We start from the raw sequence: 23,887 nt of genomic DNA on the forward strand, positions 1-23,887 counted from the left end.
AAGCTTTTGTTTCTTATTCACCTACTGAACCTCCTAGGAAAGGAGGCCCTTGATGGGGTTTTCTGTAGTATGTGAAACACAAGCAGTACTGTTAAGCTACATACTTGTGCAAAATGTATTTGTTAACATAAAATGTTTTAATTAGTATGTGTGTATACAAATATTGATGAACTCTTGCAGATTTAAATCCTTAATTGATTATCCTCAGGAGTTGTATGAATTGATAAAATTCTGTAGAGCACCAGATTTCACATTTGCCCTACACAGAAGCACACCACAGTACAGGAACTATAATTTCCCAGGTGCAGTGAAACCAAGGTCATTTTGGTTTGTGAGCACAGAGGTTGAGACAACTACAGGAAGGCATATGGAAGGAAATTCAAATTATACTGAGCAGTTTTTGTCTATTTAAACAAGGTAACATAATCCAATGTCCTGACTAAAATGGATGTTCCATTTTTTAAGCTTACCTCACTAAAACATAAAAGTCATCAATGAATATTCATGTTGCACTACAGTTACAAAAACCTAATATGCATACTTCTCAAGGGTACCTCATTACGAGGAACATACCTCATTACGGGTCTTAAAAAGTTCAATTTCCTCAAAGTTCCTCAAAGTTCCACATTGAAAGAGTCTGTCATACATTCAGTGTTAGGAATTTTTTTAAGTGAAATCCATGGTAAATAGAAATTAATCATATTAATTCATTAAAGGATCTTTATAAGTAAAACCAGCATATTTTAATCATCCTCTGACCTTCCTAGTTGAAGTTGTTAGTAAGCCATTAGTATTCGTTCTACATTTTGCCCATTTGTTCCACATTATGAAGGCGAGTGTTCCTCATTTTGGAGATGGAAGGTTGAGTGCTATGCTAACATGGATGAGTATATGGGCTATACTAAGATCAAAATCACCTCAACGGTGGCCTTTAGGAAAACAAGAATCCACACCTTCTTACTAAAAGTCATACAACATGAAGCCTAGATGACATTCAAAGGAAAATTAGTGTGCAGTAATATGATCGTACTTTCTGAATGGTTCTGCCCTTTCCAGTCCGCCAGCCTGAGCATGGCAGTCCACAGTGCATTATCCCGTTCTTATACTTCACATAGTGCTGCTGTGCACCAAAATGTGAGCTGTGGGAGATATTCGTGTACCCTCTCCTGACACCTTGTTTGCTTATCTGACATGAAGTGCACAGTGCTGTTCTGCATTGGCTTGTGCACTGTTTAGTGATATGCATACAGTGCTAGTCTGTACCTCAGTACCTGTCAGCATCCTCTAAGCAGCATTGTTACACTTTACATTTTAAAGGCATTCATTGTCTCCCTGCTGTGCATTAAACATTTCCGATTAACTCCCCAAAACTTATGGTGTGTTGTTCATTTTTTAGTATGTTAAGCTCTCTCCTCCTGAGTACCTAATGCATTACTATAATGAAGGGTGTGCAACACTGCTGTACACAGTAAAATACCATGTTACTGTCTCCTGAGGACCTAACTGCTTCAGATCTGTAGGACACAGCACTGCTGTACTATCCATCCTCATCAACATGAGTATGCTCTTTTGCTTTGCACACTGTTTAGCAGTAGGCACACAATGCTGTGTTACTGTGGACCCAGTATCTTCCAATGCCTCCTAAACACTGCTGTTACACTTTACATGTAAGATGCACAGTGTCACCCTGTTATGCTGTGTACACTTTGCATGTACTGTACACAGTCCCACCCTGTTATGTTGTGCACACTTGCTGTTATTTCCTAACCAGTACTGTCCTGTGCTGTCATGTACATCTCACAATGCTGCTGTATTCAGACCTATCAGCTGTCCCTATTTTGGAGGAACGTTCCTATTTTCAGATCTGATTTAGGATGTCCCTATTTTTGGAGGTATGTCTTTTCTGAAGTTGTCTTCTACACAGAAAACACACTTCATGACCAACATACTAGTGGCAACAATAAATTGAGGAAAGAGAACACACATCTTACAACTCCCTTTTTCTGAAGCAAAAATAAATAACCTTGTGTGGCAGAATTTCACAATACAGTTCACTGAAATGTACAGATTTTGCACTGTCTTATTGATAATGTGCTAATATTTTCCCATCATGTTTCTGAGCAGTATCCCACATACCTAATGGGAGTGGGAAGAGCTATGTGCTATTTAGTATTCAAATTATATGCTAATTAGATGTACAGATGTTCAGCTGGATGTTCCTATTTTCAAGGGCCTTTTGTTCCTATTTTCAATGTCTGCAGGTTGAGAGGTACGGCTGTATTGTGTACTCTAATGCATGCATTAAAGGTCTCTGTTGAAGACTTGCATGCATAGGCTGCAGCTACTCAGTGATGCAGATGGGCTGTGCAGCTGCTGCACTGTTGTGTTAGGTAATAGGCTGTACACTATTACTCTGCTGTGTGCTTTACAGTGTATGTAACCTCCATGCTTACACAGAGCAGTAATGTAAAGCATAGCACACCATGATGTCTGGCTGTGTATCCCACCCTACATCTGTACAGCTTACCCCTTCAGAGCACTAGTCTGTTATATGCATCTATACAGTGCACAGTGTTGTCTGCTCTGTGCTGTGTCATGATTCTTGTACTCCATCCCCCAAACACCATTTATAAGTCATGCAGTGTGCTTTGTACTATTCACTTCAACACTTTCCAGCTAGAGCACCAACTGACTGATGTTCACTTCTGTTTCTGGTGATAAACTATGTGAGCGCACACACACACACACACACACACACACACACACACACACACACACACACACACACACACACACACACACACACATCTATATCAATATTTGTATTTATGTGTGTGTATGCATACGTATGTACACACACATATATATATATTTATGCATAGATAGATATAAGTACATATATCTACAAAGCGGCAGAAAAAATAGAGTCATAGGCTGACAGCAGAAATTAATTTATTTACATCAGCTATCTAAGTGAATTTTGCCAGTATTCTAAAGTAGTACTCCTTATTTTAAGTCATTATTCTAATTATTTTAAGCGTTATTCCTAATCCTTAAAGTCTGACATTTTGAGCTATGCCTAACAGTCTCACAACCTCTAGGTGATCTTGGGTATGTTTGCCAGTATATATATAACTTTTTAACACAAAAAACAAGGCTCCCATTTTGTTGGCTGTAGCAGAAATCATTGCCTGTCATTTACTAAAAGAATGTATCATGTACCTCTCTAGGTACAAATGTGACTGATAACTAACAAAAGGGTATCCCTCAGGAAATCATCAAATACCACAAGATTTCACAGGAATATTACTTTATCCTATCAAATGGCACAGCACGTTCAATTGCATTATGAGAATCTCTCATGAAATAATATCTCTGAAAAATAGCTTGCCTTCCTTGGTGCTCAGGCATTTTAAATCGTTTTTAAAAGAGGAAAACCTGTTTTGAAAGGACACGTTCAATACACCTATAATCCTCTGTGCTCTAGCGTGCACAGCAAAGAGAACTTAGGAAATAAAAAGGTTTTCCACGCTTCTCATCATGAGCCATTGAATTAAATAGCACCTGCAATGACTACATGGGGTTTTAGATTCAGAGCACAGAGAGAGTTGGTGGAATACAGCAATTAATCTGCCTGCTGAATGCCTGCTCAAGGCCATGCACGACTGTCTCCAAAAGCACATATAGGTATAAATTTAGTTTAGTGTGCCCTACAGTGTTGTCCCTTAAATTTATATGAAGAAAGATGAAAACCAAACTTACTGTAACTTAGCAAATGTTTAGAAAGCTATTAGAGGTGGAAGAAATGTGTCTAGGGAAATGCAGACAAAAAGGATTACGTTATCAGCTGAAAACTGTCCTTCCTGAATGCGTACTATAGAAGGCGAATGCACAAAGTATGGTTTGAGAAGAAAAGCATACTAAGGATGCCTGAAATGTCTCTAAAATAACACAGCACCCATTCCCAAAATGTAGACAGTTCCAAAGGACTTAAACAGTACTACAAAGCAGTCAAATGAAACACCTCGATTCAACAATTTATTTCACTATTAATAATTCCAGTCATCTTGCTTCTTTATTTTCTGTGGCACTGTTCCAAATGTTTTTGCTTTGCCATCATGCAAGGTAGCTTCACTTTTACAGGGTCAGTTATTCAAACTAATCTCCAATGTTCCAGTTCACTCCAAGGCTGGATTTACTGGTGGCTCACTATAATCTTATCCCCGTATGTCTGGGTAGGACCAACATGCTCTGCTGATAATGCTGTTTCCTCAGAAACGGGCATATAATGACACACATATAGTATCAGTTGCTCTCTAATCTTGTTAATACCTTACACTGTACTGGGATTGTTTAACCTGTATTATATATTCCTAATGCAGGAGTAACTTTATAAGCACCTTCCTCCAACTGATAGTGGAGGAAAGTTATTACAAGCTGCAGTCCTTATACACCAACCCACCTTTCTAGATAGATTACTTGGCATCTTGATTGGAGAAGCACTTTTTTAATTTGACAGAAATGCAAATATTTTATTTATGCTTCACTGGAATATGCATGGAATGTCTTCTGAGTGGAAACTGCATGTTTGCCCTGAATCCTTGTGAGCTTGTACTGGATGAGATCCTTTCCTCCCACATCCCAAAAATATGTTGACAGTTTGAACTACCATTCCTCCAAACTGCCCATAAATGTTTGGATGTGTGCACTGAGTGTGTATGAGTCTCTGTGTGAGTGTGTGTGAGTGTGTGAGAGTGTCAGAGAGTCTGTGTGTGCATGTGTGTGTGTGTGTGTGTGTGTGTGTGTGTGTGTATACGCACACTCGAGAGTGCATGTGTGTGTGTCTTTGTCTGACTGTCTGTTTCTGTGTCTGTGCATGTGCGTGTGCGTGTGAGTGTGTGCGTGTATGTGTGTGTGTGTGTGTGTGTGTGTGTGTGTGTGTGTGTGTGTGTGTGTGTGTGTGTGTGTGTGTGTGTGTGTGTATACACTCGAGAGTGAATGTGTGTGTGTCTTTGTCTGACTGTCTGTTTCTGTGTCTGTGTTTGTGCGTGTGCATGTGTGTGTGTGTGTGTGTGTGTGTGTGTGTGTGTGTGTGTGTGTGTGTGTGTGTGTGTGTATACACTTGAGAGTGAATGTGTGTGTGTGTTTGTCTGACTGTCTGTTTCTGTGTCTGTGTTTGTGCGTGTGCGTGTGTGTTTGCGTGTGTGTGTATGTGTGTGTGTGTGTGTGTGTGTGTGTGTGTGTGTGTGTGTGTGTGTGTGTGTGTGTGTGTGTGTGTGTGTGTGTGTGTGTGTACATACTTGTGTCTCTGTCTGTGGATATGCATCCTGCAACTGACTGGTACCTTAAATGGTATTGGTTTCATGCCATAAATGATTTGGGATACACTCTGGGTCCTCCATGATCCTGAACAGAATAAAGTAGATACTGAAAGACACATGAATGTTATTCCTTTTATGAAACATGTGACTACAACATTGTGTAAAGACTTTACAGCTCTGCAAGGGATTGGGTCTATAAGCTAGTCATAAAAACATGACATTTTGCCTACTCTAGGATATTCTGCAGGTATGGCATTGTCATACTCCAAACAAAATATTTTTGTACTTTTGTTTTAATGCACTCAAGGACTGACCTCATTGACTGATCCAGTTCTAATGTAAAAGGCAGTTGCTCTCACATTTTACTCAATGACTAAAATTTACAAGTAGTATGCAACCCCATCCCAGTCCTTTCTAATATTTGGCATTAAAGTTGAAATACAAATGCACATGGGTGGTTCAATACTTATACATTTTCAGTCTTAACATTATACCTACAACACTTTGTGACATTAACTAAGTGTTTCCTGCTACAAAACACCAATGATGGAATGGAATTAACATGTTTTATAAACAAAACAAACTAGATTACTGTGAATTATATTCAATGGTGTATCTCGTGCTTTGGATTGAGTTTCCCTAGGATGTATGCTCTTGTTTGGTAAAAGAGTGGTTTTATCCTACTTATTTGAGCTTTACAACTCAAGGTGAGTAAATAGGAATGTGGTCCTGCTCTCTCTTTGTAGGCATGATGCATTGATGCCTCAGTCCTACTTTTTTAATGTGCAGCTTCTTAGAAAAAAAGCTTTTTAATCGTGTTGCTAATTGCACTTTCTCTAAGGTGCAGTACTCTGGAAGTTGGAGTAAATATGTTAATTAGGTATGGGGTGAAGCCTCCCATATTGGTGGTGCAAGGGGACTTGTCTACTTCAAAAATCCTTCTTCATTGGTTTTATTTCTGGTACATTTGACTGAATTTCATAAAGACTTAAGTAAATGGATTACAACAGCATGTGGACTCAAGCTCTCTGTTATGAGCTACATTTGCTGGGCAATTGTTAATCAAGATTAGTGATTTCAAGGACTTATTTTTGATTCCTTTATCTGGACTCTTTTTTTTTTTGTTTTCACTAACAGAAGAGTATAGTTCATTCAGACCAAGATTTATCCTTCCCTGAAGGACATCTGTCATAAAAAGTAAAAAATTTTGAAGTTCAAAAAGCGTTTCATCTAGACACAAGTTTTTTTTGAAAATGTGTTACTGTCTGAATGCATCAACTTACCATAGTATTTCTGGTTGGACAAACCCCCATGCAGTACCATACAGAGCATAAAAATACATGCCTCATAAGTTTAGCTTTGAAACTTGTCTTAAACTTAACCCTAAATTTTAACACACACCTAATCTTTAATTTAACTCTAGACCTAAAACTAACTATTAACCCTAGCTCTAAACATAACCATAACCCATAACTGTAAACCTAGACTCAGTTTTAGCACTGACCCTAATGGATACTCATTAATTTATTTGCTGAAGAATTCTGGACAAAGCCAAAAATATGGGGACAAAGGCCTAAAAGCAAGGATATTTTTTAAATATTACTCTAATTCACTTAAAAGGTTAATTGAACAACACACTTTGTATCAAGATGCATTTTTAGAATAAAAAGAAATATGAAACTCTAATACATAGCATTACTAACTGACTGTAATCCTCATTAATTTACCAAAAATTCAACAATGCTATAACAGGCAGGACAAAACTTTAAGGCAAAATCAGGGACATTTTGAAAATTCAGAGATAGGTGAGAGGTATGCCCTAACATTAATGGTAAGCAAAACCAAACCAGTTTCCCAACCCAGACCATGATTACTTACAGCTCCAAATCTAAAGTCACTGACGTCTGTAGGGAGTGCACTGCTTAGCACTGACAATCACAACAATGGCATTTCCCATAATGCAGCTTTCTCACAAATGAACCTGCTGTTAAATCAACAAATTTAAAAAAACAGCATTTCGACACTTGACAAAATGGGCTAGAGAAAGCTTTCACTGAAATAGCATCATTCAGAATAAATGTATGCCGTCAGATATGACAGCAAGGGTGTTACCAAGCAAGAAAAGAACATTCAGTAGACAAGAAAGCATAATGGAACGATTCTGAATTTACTAAAGTAGTGTACCCATGAAATACCACATAGGCAGTAGTCTACTTAACACCGAAAGTGTGATAAGAGACCTTGGGACACAGGTGGACAGTAGTCTCTCCTTTGATAATCACATCGCCACAGTGGTCAGAAAATCCTTCTACGTGGCACACCTCATCACAAAAAGTTTCTCATCCAGAAAAAAAGAGGTCATTGTTCCCCTCTACTCATTACTCATTAGACCCATTATAGAGTACAACGCCCTTTTTGGTATGTACCTCACAAGACATCTACAACAACTGGAAAGGCCGCAAAAATACCTCACAAAGAGGATTACTGGCCTTAAACAGATGCCTTATGCAGACCGACACAAAAAACTCCAGCTTTACTCAATCACATATCGCCTACTCAGAGGCAATCTCTGCCTAACATACAAAGCTATGTCAAACCCAGAGCTGTTGGCCATGCTCCACTTAAAGAAATCCCAATCCCTCTGAGCTACATGCTCTAGGGACCTAAACCTTGTCACCACAATAAACAGAACATGCTGGAGGGATAGATTCTTGTCCCAGAGACTTCCCATACTCTGGAACAGACTGCCTATCTATGTCAAACAGAGCTCCTCATTAGCACTCTTTAAGAAAAATCTTGATGATTGGATGGGTAATAGGAAATTCACCCCGGGGATCACTTCTGTGGTTCTGCTTGACAGGGGCACAGGAAAATAATTTTCTTGGGTGGTGAAAGCCAGGGTACCTTTTTGGCTAGGCTTGTATAGGCCCTAGGGCCAATAGCCTAGTACCTACCTATGAACCTATGAACCTATGCAGATGAGGCCCAAATGTACCACAATACTCTGTCCTAAGAGAAATTTTACACAGTATTGTGATTCACACACATCTGTCCCATCCAAAATCATACAGAGCAACACAGAAACAATGTAGGTATACTAGGCTATTAGCCACATACACCCATTCTAGTCTATCAAATTATCTGTGCAGGGCAGACTGAGCAGACCACAGCTGCTGAGTTTATTAGTTCTGTGCAGAGTCTGTGTGGATGTATTTGTGACTGTGCGTGTGTCATGTGCTATGTCCATGCATCATATGAAGGGGTGACGTGTATGTCTATATATATATATATATATATATATATATACACACATATATAGAGATCTGCTTCTAAATCTTGAAAGCTCATAATCTTGAAATTCAAACTACTGAAGCCAAAATCCTGAAAGTTCAAAATACTGAAAACTCAAAATACTACTACTAATAATAATACTAATTGTAGTGTAGGTTTGTGGATGTGCGGTTTTATGTTTTTGTGTGTTTTTTTTGTTTTGTAGTGTGGTTATTGTAGTGTATGTGTGGTGTGGTGTATGCTGTGTTTATGGGATTTTAAGTTTCATGGTGTTGGGTTGTCAGTGTTCTGTGGATTCGACTTTATGGTTTTGAGATACTGAAATTCAAGATTTTAAAGGGGAACCATATATATATATATATATATATATATATATATATATATATATATATATGTGTGTGTGTGTGTGTGTGTGTGTGTGTGTGTGTGTTAGAAAACACCAAATACTGCAAGGAGTTCATATATTCTACCTAGTTCATTTATTTATTTATATGACAAAAGTAAAATAGTTAAAAAAAAACAGCACCAGAAATAAAACATGTACTTATTTATTTAACATTGTGTTTATATATTTTTTTCTTACATCCTCACTAATTTTCAATTTCCCATGGGTGTACTATAACTCAGTACAGTGGAATTAATAAAAGTAGGGCTCTGCTCTAACTGGGATAAAGAGTATCACTGCTGACTAGCCACAGTAATTAGTTGAGAAAACAACCTATCTGTGTGACTCAGTATGCCTCATTGTTAGTCAATTTTCTTGGTATCAAGATAAGTGAATTATTTGTCAGACCCTTTTCATCCATAATCTATGCCAAAGGGAAACAGCAAATTAGAAACATCTATAATCAGTTTAAGTAAGTTTTAGGAGGTGACAGCAAATAGAGTAACTAGAGAAAAAAAACTTAAAGATGTAGGAAGAAGTCAGACTTGAACTCTGACTTTCAATTTAAGATGGTAGCAACCTTAGCCACTAAGTTGCCCAGCAGCAGCTATTATTATAACTGTTATATTCGTGCAAGTGTGAAATATTTAATTTTTTAGGCATCTTGCAAAAACGTGTTATAGCATGGTTTATAACTTCCAAATCATGGTTTTAGCATCACCTAAATGAGGCATGTATACTTACAGAACACAGAACAATGCAAGGGGGATTTCTAGTTAATTAGGGATTTAAAATACATCCAAGGTAGGTGATGCCACTTAAGATCTATTAGTAAAGATAGGAGGTTTCTATTGATATCACATACTGAAGGTATGCAGGATATCTGGCATATACTATAGAGCACTATCTACACACACACACACACACACACACACACACACACACACACACACACACACACACACACACACACACACACCTGTCTAGTATATTTTCTAATTTGCACAGAGAGTATTCTACAGATTTCTGCTGAAAGATGGAGTGATGAGCTAACATTCACAATAAAAAAGAACTGTACAGAACACATGGTACAAATACGTACTGTGAAAAAAATGACAAGTCAGTCGTCATACACAAAGAAAACTTTGTTCTATACAAGTTCAACTGCCATAGAAAGGAAGATCAGGTAACTGAGACAACAACCAAACTATATAATAAATAAAGCCCTCATATGGGTCTACATCTCCTTTTAAGACTGCTTCTTAAATGCAATCAGTGAAACTTCATTTAACAAAGTTTATTTGCACATATTAATAACCTTTGTGGTGTTAAGTCAGTGTTTGCAACTGACATTTATAAGAAAATATTTATAGCATAAATAATTACCATTATAATTTTCAGACCTCTATTACTGCTGTTTAAACTCCAAGCTCACTCCTATTTTGCCTACTCACCCATTATCTTCAGTAGGAAATTCATTTTCTTATAACATTTTCCTTCCTTCCAGAATCTGCTACAGTGTTTAATCCAACTTCATCCCTTTCCTTGCATGTGTCACCTGTCTTCTGGTCCTATTTTATTCTCATTCTGAATGTGTACACATTGTCTGCTTTTCAATACTGTTTATTCTCTACTGCCCATATAATTCTAGAACCCCCCACCAAAACTGTAACCTTTTTTTGTGTTCTTATCTTCCTATTGTCTTTCTCTTCTCTCTAGCCTTTTGCAATTAATACTCTCTTCGGGCGGTGTTTTACTGAATGCTTGGTCATTGCTGGAGTCAGCATGTACAGCCTCACTTTATTGTGATTTTATCTTTGGAACCATAACCATCTGACCCTCATTAGTGTAAATGTGTCTGTATTGTCTCCCTTTTGTTTACTGACATTTTAGAAAATAATTATGCAAAACTTACAGATGTTCACCACTGAAAACACACAATATTTAATGCAGAGCTTTACCTTTTAAAGACGGTGGTGTATAGACACAAGGGTTATTTCTTTTTGTCTTTAGGATTCCATTTTCTCCTGCAACTCTCTGTGGAAAGAAATTTCACACAATCATATATTTTATTTTTTAAGCTATAAACTGTGCACTAACACAAACAAATACACATTTTTTCAATACTTTTCAATAGCTATGACTTTATTTGGATTTTTAAAGTCATTATAAACAACACACAGTGTAGCTACACAAGATATTCACCAACTACGAACGCCAGCATTTTCATTGAATCAGAAGTTGAACAAATATTGAATTATCCCACATAATACAGTGCGTGAGTGAGTGCAGTAATGTCATTCAGGAAACATACCCAGCTTAGCCTACCCATTAGGAAAAGAACTGGGAAATATGGTAGACTATAAGCCTTTGAATTAGAAATCTAGATAACAACATAATAGTGTTCCAGCAAACCTCCTTAGGGACATCTACCCACTACAGTAAACCCTGTACCACTTACGCACCAGTCAGATCGCTCCAACTATCTGACTCCTCCCCATTGCAAGATCTGACCTGCTTTTTGTAGCAAATGAAGGTGCAAAAACAATAAGTCCCTGGTGGATAGGTGATGTGGTAAGGCAAGAGGAATCAGAAACAGTGGAATCTTGTCTAACAGACAGGACATATCTAACTGAACAAACTTAGAAACAGAGTCAACTGTCATGTGTTTACAATGATTATTATTGCTCTAAAGAAATAATGAATGTTAATACAATTATAGACACTTGCTGTGGAATTGATTCTGATGCCCTAAGCAAAGAATTTTTTCTGGAACAGATATGATTCAATATTTAAAAAGTTAGATTTTAATTAAGAATGATTAGCAGTAAAGCATTCAGTGTCTGGCAAAAAGATACAGTGGGACTAGTGTGACATTTAAATGCTACTGACGCTTACTTCTCTCTTTTTTCCAAGGGAATAAATAAACCCTTTGGCTTGGATGATTCTGATATTTGTATCAACACTGCTGAAAGACAGCTTAGTAGAATTCATTATTACCAAAGCTTCAGTGAATGTTGAATGTACTTGTAGAGAACTGGAACATTCCCACACAGATAAACATGGCAAAAAGGCAAGGGGTACCACCAAGCTTTTTATCTGGGGATGTTTGTTTGCTCTGACCCTGACTTTAACTGTTTTTATTCTGAGATGCACTAATCTTATACAGAAAACAATTACTGGGGGGTGGGGGGGAGGGTGTACAAATTCAAATTCTGACTCATATTTATTTAAGCACTTAGCCAAACATATCATCATCTATAAAATAAAATAAACATGAGACACATCAAACACACAAGTAGATAACATTCATAAATATTATCATAATTGCAAAGTATAAATAAAGAATATTATAAATAAGTACTATAATAAACTAATGTATGAACTGAAACAGCTGGGTTTTCAGTGATCACTTAAAGGTATTTATCATTTTAGACTCAGATAGAAAGTGATAGTTGCAAGCTAAGTACAGAATGACCAAGTATCATGCAAAAGTAGTACACAGAATCAAAAATTCAACTGTTACTTAACTAGCATAGGTTCATAGGTTGGTACTAGGCTATCGGCCCTAGGGCCTATACAAGCCTAGCCATAACAATTCTCTGGCTATTTCTTCCCACACTATTTACTTCCCTGGACCCCTGTCTAGCAGTGCGACTGACGTGATCCCCGAGGTGAATTTCTTTTCTCCCATCCAATCATCAAGGTTCCTTTTGAAGAGGGCCAAAGAGATGCTCTGCTTGACATGTATGAGCAGTCTATTCCAGAGTCTGGTCAGGAACCTATCCCTCCAGCATGTTTTGTTTATTGTGATGACAAGATTTAGATCCCTGGAGCATGTGGTTCTGAGGGATTGGGATTTCTTTAAGTGTAACATTTCCAACAGCTCTGGGTTTGACATGGCCTTGTATGTTAAACAGAGATCACCTCGGAGTAGACGATGTGCGACAGAGTATAGCTGTAGTTTTTTAAGGCGTTCAGCATAGGGCATCTGCTTTAGGCCTGTGATTCTTTTAGTGAGGTACTTCTGCGGCCTTTCCAGTTGTTGCATATGTCTTGAGCGGTACATACTAAATGGGGCATTGTATTCTATAATGGGTCTAATGAGGGATGAGTACAGTGGGACAATGATCCTCCTTTTTTCTGGATGAAAAGCCCTTAGTGATGAGGTGTGCCACATAGAAGGATTTCCTGACTGTTGTGGTGATGTGGTTATTGAAGGTGAGACCACTATCCACCTGTGTCTCTAAGTCTCTTATCACACTTTCGGTGTTTAGTGTACTGCCACCTATGTGATAATTCATGGGTACATGTTTTTTCCCAAAGAGGATAACTATACATTTCTTGGCATTGAGCTTGAGCCCATGGCTCTGGCACCAAGCATCTGTTTCTGTAAGGCCCTTTTGTAGAGTATCCACATCATTTGGGGATTCAGTAATGGCTGCGAATTTGTAGTCATCTGCGAACTTTGTTAGCCAGAGTCCCTTAGTGTTGACCTGTACTTCAGAGAAGTAGATGCCAAACAAGAGAGGTCCCAGGACTGAACCCTGAGGTACTCCACTTGTCACTGGAGTTGGATTTGGAGTCAGCTACTTTTACAGTGTGGGTTTTGTCAGTAAGCCAGTTGGCAACCCATCGAGTGATGTAGGGATTAATGCCCAGCTTAGTAAGTTTATCTATGATTCCAGAGTGGGGGATGGTGTCAAAGGCCTTGGCAAGGTCCAGATAGGCTGTGTGGACTGCCTTACCCTCGTCCATGGCTCTGAAGAGTGATTCGAAGAAGTCAGTAAGGTTCAGGAGACAAGATCGGCCCTTCATGAACCCAAACTGGGTGGGGTCCAGTGTTTTAAGGTTGCCAATGTCTTTGTTTATAAGTTCCATGATAACATATTTCATGGCCTTCCAGATCAGGCTCGTCAGACTGATGGGGCGGTAGTTCCCGGGTTCCAAGGTGGATCCCCCCTTGTGGAGTGGGATAACTGTAGCTGTGCGCCACTCAATGGGCATGAAGCCTGAGGTGAGGGTATGATTAAACATGACACTTAGGTGTGGTGCCAGTTCATTTTGTAGTTCATGTAGTACACAGCCCGGGATGTCATCTAGTCCCATGTATGCTGTATTCTTAGCTTTGGAGAGTGTGTTTTGTACCTGCGTGGCTGTTATAACTGGAATTTGGCAATCTTCCAGTATTGAAATGGGCCATTTAGGGGGTGAGAGGGGGGTGAAGTTGGCACTGAATCGATCTGCCAGGATACTGACAATATCCTTGGGATCAGTATATTTAATGCCATTCTGTTGTAGCTCAGAGCAGATCTGAGCACTGCCATTTAGATCCTTGACATAGTTGTAGAATGCCTTGTGGTTGTCTTTGGAATCTTTGGCAATTTTATTTTTGTAACTAGCTTTGGAGTGTTGGAAATTCCTGCTGCTGCTTGCAGATGAGAGGCCTAGTACAGGGAAAGGTCAGTAAGTCAACTAATTTACTGGAATCCTAGGAAAATGAACTGATAACTGTTGAGTTTATGATACATGTTGGACTATCAGGTATGGTATATATTTTAGAACAGTACTCAAGTTGCTATTATTATGTCATAAAAATATTTTAGAAAGAGTATAAAGGGTGTCTTTCAGATTAAGATAAGCAAATCACTGTACTTCTGTAACCAGTCTGAGTGTTAACTGCTGACATTCCCAGCTGCTTTTCTACTTATGTCTGTGTAGTTTCTGAATAAATCCTGGTCATCTTCATTGCAAATTGTCTCAAGACCCTAATTTCCTACAAGTGGGGCTAATTCTTAAAGGTGCAATATTTAGATGTAAACAGTATGAGACTCTTCAGTAACAGAGGGAATGGGATAGTTTGCATATTTGACCACATACTTCTTGAAAGAACTTCGGAAGAAAGTTCTGGTGAAGAACTTCTAGAAAATGTACTGTGTGTCCCAAGACTGTAAACTCTACGTAAAGTGGACTGAGGAACTGTTCCTCAGAGAGTGCCCTTTGAGCATCCCACTTTAAAACTAAAGATTAAAGATGGAGCAAAGAGGAGTGTTTTAGTGATTGAATGTTCTAAAGGGGTAAGTTAAAGATGCCTGATCAGTGTGAGAGCAAAGATCTGAGCACAGTCACATTCCCAGAACCTACAGTGTGCACAGAAGGGAACCTAAAGTGTGCACAGAAGTTCTTAATTGGAAGTGTGAGCAGTTTATTATGAAAAGAAGAAAAGCATAATTTAGACCTTATTTGATCATGGAATGGGTCAAGAAACAGACTGCTAGATATAAAGAATGCTCAACTTTGCAAGATCCACAGTCACTAAACAGTTGGCCAGATTCCATAATGGGACTTATTCAGCAATGTAATCAAACTGATTACAAAAATGTATTGGAAACAATTCTCTTAAACAGAGGATTAGGGCTGTGAGCTGTGGTACAGGGTTTGATTTCTGCAGCTCTCATTTGCATACCCTGTGACCTTGAGCAAGTCACATAACCAGACAGTGCTGAGGGGCAACATTTAGGCTCCTCAATGGTCCCCTGAACTGCAAGCCTGGTAATCAGATATAACATTTATAATTTGAAATATGATGTTATAATTAACAAGGATGTCACAAATTTATAAGACAGCAGGGAACAGCAGATTAATTTGAAGCTGTTTTGACTGGTACTGAACAATTACTGATAAAAGAGGTAGTGCAAAAAACAAACAAAAATGTAGCTCAAATAAAAGAATGGTTACAGAACATACTACAAAAAAGCACACAAAGTATTTTCTGTAACAAGAGAAGTACACAATGACAGAAATCAAACTGTGTCAAAGAAAATGTACATTTTTTTCAAGTTTGCATTATAATTTATGAAAGAGTAAAACTGATGCCGCAGACTTGAAATAAGACTTGCAAACTTTATTTGCAGACCTGTGGTTAAGCAAAGATTGTTGTAAACATTTCTGGAGACAAAATGCCACCTTTTGCATTCCACTTAAGGTGAGCCATAAAGCAATGGAAGTAACAGGCTGTGGTATTTAAAGGAAATTCACCATGTTGTAGACTGATATGGCCAGTAAACAAATTAGTAAATAAATATGCACACTTAACTGTTTTATTTTATTTATTTATTTTATTTTATTTTACATTTGTTAACCGGGAAGATCCGACTGGATACATGTCCATTTTCAGCGGAGGCCCGGGGAGAAAAGCTCCAACCATGACAAAAACTTTAAAAGCACAGAGTAAATATACAAATTAAACTAGAACAAAATAAGTTATTCCATCATATTTGTACCGGATGTAAAAAAGATTAGCATAATAAGGAATATGTAGAATATTAGCCAGGTGCTTGGGAACTATGTCAAACAGAGAGTTAACTAGCCCGGGTTTAGACAATGGCAAGTACGTATTGAACCCAGGTGTGTTTTAGTTTAGTTTTAAATTGACTTAAAGTGGAGAGAGAGGTGATATCAGGGGGAAGTTTGTTCCATGTTTTCCCTGCAGAGTTGGTGAGAAGGGAGTCACCAGCTGAGTTGTTAGTTTTGCATGTCTGGATGAGGAGACGGTTGGATGACCTTAATGGTCGTGGGTTGTTACAAAGGGCAACCAGCTTTTTGAGTGAAGGAGTATAGTCGGGGTTGTATATAATTTTGTGGGTAAGGACTAGTAGGTTGTAAGAAATTAGGTTCGGTAGCTCAGTCCAATTGAGCTTGGCTAAATTGGTACAATGATGGGTCCTATATGGTGACCCAGTAACAAACCTAGCGATATGATTGTAGCAACTGGAGAGCTTGTTCATGACAGTTTTACTTATGTTGTGAAGTAAGGGGGATGAGTACAAGAGTGTGGAAAGAAGGTGAGTCTGGGCAATGGCAATTTTGGCTTGGGGGGGTCAAGAAGCTATTTATTCTATATAACGAGCCTAGCTTCTTATTGATGGTTTTAATCATTTGGTTTACATGTATATCAAATTTTAGATTGTTGTCTATGGTTACCCCTAATAATTTTGTCGAAAGGTCCGGAGAAATTATGGTCCCATCCTTAGCTTGGATCGTAAAGTTGATGGAGCAAGACCTTTTAGTCGGTGGAAACAACAACATTTTTTTTTTAGGATTAAGTATCAGCGGCGACTAGAGAGCCAGTTTTCTATTTTGCTAAAAGTAGACTGGGTTAATAATTGTAACTCTGAGGGGGTTGTACCAGAGCATATCAACGTGGAGTCGTCTGCATATTGTATACAACTGGCATTAGGTATGACTGTATGCAGGTCATTGATAAAGATGGAAAATAACAGTGGCCCTAAAATGGATCCTTGAGGGACTCCCAGTGTATTGGGTAGTAAATTAGAGAGTTTAGTCTGCCATAAAACTGCTTGTTTTCTGCCATATAGATAGGAACTAAACCATTGTATGGCAATAGTATCCAGACAATGTGAAAGCAATGTGTTGATTAGAAGTTTATGATCCACCATATCGAAGGCTTGGGACAGATCCAGGAATAGTGCAGATGAGATATTATTATTATTTCGATAGGTGTTTATGGTATTAGAGAAGACAAGAATGGCTGAGGTAGTACTATGGAGAGGTCTGAAACCATGTTGGGTATCAGCCAATAGGTGGTTGACGAGTAGGTGTTGCATGAACTGTTTCTGAACACATTTTTCCATTAACTTTGCTAGAGGGGAAAGTATAGATATGGGCCTGTAGTTAGAGAGCTCTGTGGAAGTGCCACCTTTGTGGAGAGGAATTACATAAGATATCTTCCAGATATCGGGGATTTTGGCCTCTGCTAAGGAGCGATTGATGAGAATTGACACAGGGTAGGCAATGGCCTCAGCTGTTTTTTGCAAGTATTCAGCTGGGAGTTGATCAGCTGAGAGTGTGGAGGGTTTTAGTTTTTTGATTAATTTGCAAATGAATGAAGTTGCTACAGGTTGAAAGGTAAATAGGGGAATATTTTTGTAGGTGGGAGTGTCAAGGGTATGGGAGCTGAGTGGCAGTTGATTAGAAAGAGTTTGAATTGTCTCGGTGAAGAAGCGGTTAAAGCTATTGGAGACTTCGTCAGGGGATTTATCGATGAGTGTAGCAGGGACAGGGGTAGTAGTGCGACCAGGGTGAAGAAGTTTATTTAGTCCAGCCCAGAATTTTTGTGGACAGTTTTGATGTTCAGTTTGCAGTTTACAATAGTATTGTCTTTTATCTAGTAATATTAGTCTTTTAGTTTCATTCCTAAGTTGTCTATATTTAATTTGGTCAGGAGGGAGTTTAGTAGTACGCCAAACAGACCAAGCTTTATTTCTGAGATTAATTTTCTGCCTTGTTTCTTTTGAAAGCCAAGGAACATCTACAGTTTTGGTTTTCTTTGAACGAATGGGAGCATGAAAATTAAGACTTTCTAGGAATTTTTTGTTAAAGTACTGCACTGCTTCATCTAAGGGTAGATGTTTTAGTAATGCCCAGTTACAGGAATTTAATTCTAGTTGAAATTTGGTTAAGTCAAATTTCTTTTTATTTCTGACAGCTCTTAGTGTAGGTTGCTTTGGAATGGCTATTTTGTGCTTAATTATGTAGGTGAGATGGTGGTCACTTAGGCTATCAGGGAGGGTACCAGATGTATAAAGGTCAGGATGACTATTAATAAGCACCCAGTCAAGTATACTGTCTTTCTGGTTAGATTTGCCTATCCTGGTGGGAGTATTAATAATTTGCGTGAAAGAGTGTAGATTAATGTGTGTGGAGGGAGCTAAAGGGGAACAGGTAGTCCAATCTATATTAAAGTCTCCGAGAACTAAGGTCTCTTGAGGGAAATGAGTTGATATCCAGTGAAGGGTGGCTTCGAGAGTATCTATATTATTACCTGGGGGAATATACACACAAATTATATAGATAAATTTATTGATGTTAATCTGAAGCTTGGAAATAAGGATTTCTGCATTGTTAATCTGAGGCGGTTGCATGACATCAATAGATACAATTAGATCGGATTTATAGAGTATGGCTACCCCACCTCCTTTCCTGGGGACTCGGTCTCTCCTATGTATATTATACCCAGGGATTAGTATTTCATTGTCGGTAGTTGTGGGTTTTAACCATGTTTCAGTTAGATACAAGATCTCTGGGGAAAGGTCTGCCAATACTGCATGAAGTTCATGTACCTTGTTGTTGATGCTTCTGATGTTCAGATGACAGGTAAGAAGAGAATTAGTAGGGCGGGCAGTAATAGGATTGGAACTAAGGTCCATGAAAGGGGAGGAATGCTGGTCAATGCTGGTAGGGCCAGGGTTGGGGTGTATGTCCCCATGTGGTAGCAGATTAAGTCTGAATTTGGAGATAAGTTTCAGGAATTTATCTACAATTTTGTAAGTATACTTCAGTTTGGGGATAATATTTTTTTTTGAGGTAACTGGATGAGGTAGCAGCGAGCAGGAGGTTGCGTCCTCCCAAGTACCATGAACATGATAAAAGTTAGTGAGTTTAATTCCAATAGTATTGGTCTCAGTCGTAGAAGTTGAGAGCCCTAAAAGATTTTGGGTTTCATACAAGGTTGTAAAATAAGAGGTTAATAGAAACGGAACAAGAAAAAAGTACCACATCTCTATGTACTTATGGAAATGGGCCCTAAAAAATACACTTACAGATGATAGAGAGAGAGAATGGGTGACTTATAGAATGAGAGAGTGGAGGAGAGGGCGGGGGTGGGTAGGTACAAGATTGGAGGAGTTGCCAGAGATTAGGTGAGGGATTACTTAGTAAGCAGAGGTGATTGGACCTAGTGCTAGAGAGAGTGGTTTAATGGCTATAAATGTAGAGGTAGTGGGGGCGGGTGGAATTTGGGGGCAGGGAGGGGAGCAAAGTGAGCCCGAGCGTAGCGAGGGCGAACTTAGCGGGGCTAAAACAGTCCCCTACTGTTACAATATCATGTATACTCGGCTGGATATATAGCCTTTTTCTGTTATTTTTGCGGCTGGATATATAGCCTTTTTCTGTTATTTTTGTAGGTACCAATTTTTGAGTAAGTTTCCAGTGTCAAATATCAATTTTGAGTGAATTCAGGGGGGAATCCCTAATACTAAGGTATCCGTGGATCCTATATAGCAGATTACAGATAAAGGTAATTAGAACTATTTAACCACCTTTTATTTAACAGTGAAGAGCAGCGTCTTTGCTCTGTTTTCAGCAGGGGGTATTTTATTTCCTCTTATTCAAGGAGCATGTCCATTTAATGTCCATTTAACTGTAACTGTCCATTTAATGACTAAAAATAAAACCAGATGAAAATGCTGAAAATGAAGGGAACTAGTTAATACATTCTTCTAATTCCATGTAACTGTAACTGTCCATTTAATGACTAAAAATAAAACCAGATGAAAATGCTGAAAATGAAGGGAACTAGTTAATACATTCTTCTAACACTAAAAGTTTATTAATGCTTTATCTCTGCTGCAAAACATGGAGACTTTATCTGAGTCTGATGAAGTCTCCATTTTTGTAGCAGAGACGGAAGTGCTTACAAATAAATATTTATCTTCAGCAAGAGTATTTGTTAATTTTGTCCTTCGTTTCCCCCAGTTTTTATCTGATTTTATGTTTGGTTAATTTATTTTAGCAGTTTGAGAAATGTGTTTTCTGTCTTTTCAGTCTTTTTCAACATATCAGAAGTTACCCCTTGCATGGAACATATTCTAGGGTTATACAGGTTAATGATGCAAACATGGTACACAGAATGAAAGGAACTTTAAAATGTACACTGACAAAAATGACACAGGTTAGTTGAAAAGATTGTGTAACTCGTTTAACTAATGAGTTGTTGTCCATCAGAATAACAGTGGCAAAAGGTCCGGGATGAGGAAAATGCCTATTAATTTGCCTTCTGTTGTTTTCGTTCCTACTACCAGACAAACTGTGATACAGATAGAGTAATGACTTGAACAATTACATAATTGTGATAGACGGATTAATGAACAGTTACAGAAATAGTTTTAAGAAGTGTAATAGTCTGCCAAAAGCATTTTCTAGGAAATAAGTTGTATTAGAAAATATTAATCAGAAACAATACAGAGAGAATTTTATATAAGAGGAAGAAATTATACAAAATTAACTTACTGGGAGGAGTTGCTCTCAAATAATGACATTTTTTGACAGAATTCTTTCATACAGGGGTATGAAAGAATTCTGTTAAAAAATGTCATTATTTGAGAATTCTGGGCAAAAATGGATCTTTTTTATTAAGACTTTGGGCCCTGGTAATTGTCTTGGCTGAGGCTTCTGAGAGGCTGTAATTAATGATATAACTTTGGATGGCAGTGTAGTGTCACTGGCCATCACTTGTAGTACTAAATCCAAGGGGTTAACTATAGGGACTGAATGTCTAGGTGAGGCTGGCCTGATGGTTGAGACAGCAGCTGTGGATGCTGCAGAATAAGAATAACAAACAGAAGGCGGCAATTTTCGCCCCTTGCACCTCGCATACCCTTAATAGGAACAAGCGCATCAGAAACAATTCATGTTATCACCCCCAATTATTGACAACTGCAAACTTTTCTCACCATTATCTTATAACCGCTAGTTTTCTTTTCTGCTACTATTTTAACATAACCTTGCCACGTTTACTATCGTTTTACCATTTGTTGTTTTCTCCCCTTCATCTCACCATTGTAATGCTGTCATCCAAAGTTATATTTCTCCTTTTTAGTTATTACTGCAATCTTGTTATCTACTATTATGTTACTTATATTGTAATGTGTAACTTTTCTCCCCAGACCTCTGCAGAAAGGCAATCTTGCACTAGTCAGACTCTCCTGATCAAAAATGCAATAATGAAATAAACAGATCTGGCCAAAACAGAACCATTCCTAGCATGGAGAGAATGGGGTTATAAGAATGATCATGGGTTTGTACATGTTGACTTTCTGCAGAAATTGTGGAATAAATGGTACTCGGCGAAAAGGCATAAAGGAGCCTTAGGAACCAGTTGTAGGCAAATGCATCCCCTGGGGGCTATCCCTCTTTGGAGATGATAGAGAAAAACCTGTTGCATTTGCTGTTGTATGGTGAAGTAAAGAGATCACAACTAGGCTTTCTCCACTTGAAAAATATTTTATGAGGAATGACTGTTTAAACTGATCAAGGAACAACAGAGTCAGTTTCATCTAGACAACACTCGCCAAACAGTTATCGCTACTTCATTGCACAATTCAGATGTCAGAATCTGATAAAAGAAGGTGCCCATGTAATGCCTTTCACTTTGGTTCCATGCAAACAGTTGGCACCCACTAAAATATTCCAGGTAGCTTCATACAAATCACATCAGCCCTGCAAAGCCAGAATATTAAGTAAACAACAGCAGACAGTAACTCATTTTCCTCCAGACTTATTTCCACAATTATACCTATTCTATCTGTACAAAGTGTTGAGTTAAGCAGTCCACTATGGCTCGCAAATGGTTACTTGTCCTGCAAAGCCAGATAGTGACTGCTTAAACTGTGCACGTGACATAAGTTTCATTTACATTTCATTTACATTTGACCAGCTAATCTCAGGCACCAAACTAGCACAGTTCTAGTCACGAGCATTGCAGTAAGGCAATGATACCAGAAACTACAGCATTGTACTTGTTATTGTTAAGAAAGTGGTAAGTATTGTTGTCTTTGTGGAAAATATCTGATCACTGCCAGCAACATTGTACCTCACCGCCACTTCTGATTTCCTCATATCATGCCATTCTTCTCTTAACTGTCCATTTTGGACCTGTCTATTGCAATTTATGACTTTCTGGTAAAATTATGAAGATTACAGTTCGTTAGTAAAGCCAGCATGCATTGTGTTGACCTAAAACCTCCTAGGAATAAAGAATAAAGGATATTTAACATGACTTCATGCCTACATTTGAACATTGTGTGAGGTTTCTCCTCTGTGATCTCACAACAATGTTCAAGTTTAAACTAATATATTTGGAGCAAGCATAAGTATCTACCCCCCTTGGGCACCCATCATGCCATGGGCACATTTTTGTTTTAACAGGGGCACTTTGTTTCATTTAATTTATTTTTAGAGCAGGGAAACAAGTTAATTCATTGCGCTAAAAAATAAATGAATAAATACAGATAGAGCTCCCTTGGAAACTCATCACCCAAGGCAGACACTTACATGGCCTATGCATACGGTCGGCCCTGCACCCAAACCTAATAGGCATGATTCCTATGCACAAAGTTCACAGTCTTCAGAAATAGAGCTTCTGGGTGACAAGACAGACAAAGTCATGGATTCCCTCAACCACCTGAAATGCATGGCGAGTCAATTAGCCGTGGTAATGATTTCTCCCTGATAGAAAAGATTATGTTTGCCTGACATGAGGTATCTTTGAGTGGTACTGATTACAGGCTTCATCTAATGTAAGCCTGACCTCAAAAATGCAGGTGTATTGACCTGTGTGCTCAAGCCTTTGCTCCATCCTTTTCACACCATGGAGCTCAGAATCCAATGAGGCTCACATCCTTCCAGACGGATGTTGCATACATGAAATGGTGTAAAGTAACCCACTGGAGATGCCAGGGCCTTACAATATACTAAGACAAGTTCTCAGGATCATAGTTATAAAACTGCTGTAGAAGTGGGCACAGGGTCAGACAAAGTTGTTACACAGGGCCAAACAAAGTTGTTACATGTTGACAGACTCCAAGTTCCTGTATGTCATCTGCTCAAGCTCTGGGGGTAGCTCAACCACAAATCAAATCCAGACAGTGGCCAGACTGCCAGACCAACTCCACAGACAAATAAGTGGTCATCACACCTCACAGAAAATCAAGACTCATTATGTTACTGCATTTGATAAGTATCATTATTTGTTTCTTTACAGCTTGTTCCTTAGAAGCTATCTTCTCCTTTGTTGAAAACATCACAAGTT

At 38.4% G+C, this 23,887-nt stretch overlaps 1 protein-coding gene across 1 annotated transcript in view; it reads right to left on the reverse strand.

Annotated features, from left to right (window-relative positions):
- The window catches only part of PPP1R1B (protein phosphatase 1 regulatory inhibitor subunit 1B), a 1,016,738-nt gene that overhangs the window by 432,333 nt on the left and 560,518 nt on the right, over positions 1–23,887 (reverse strand). The window contains exon 4 of the mRNA XM_044055047.1: positions 10,959–11,034. Coding sequence (XP_043910982.1) covers positions 10,959–11,034 — 76 coding nt within the window. The remainder of the gene's footprint in view (positions 1–10,958; positions 11,035–23,887) is intronic.

This window comes from Protopterus annectens, chromosome 13.part0, assembly GCF_019279795.1.
Source record: "Protopterus annectens isolate FY-2018-M chromosome 13.part0, PAN1.0, whole genome shotgun sequence".
NCBI lineage: Eukaryota > Metazoa > Chordata > Ceratodontiformes > Protopteridae > Protopterus > Protopterus annectens.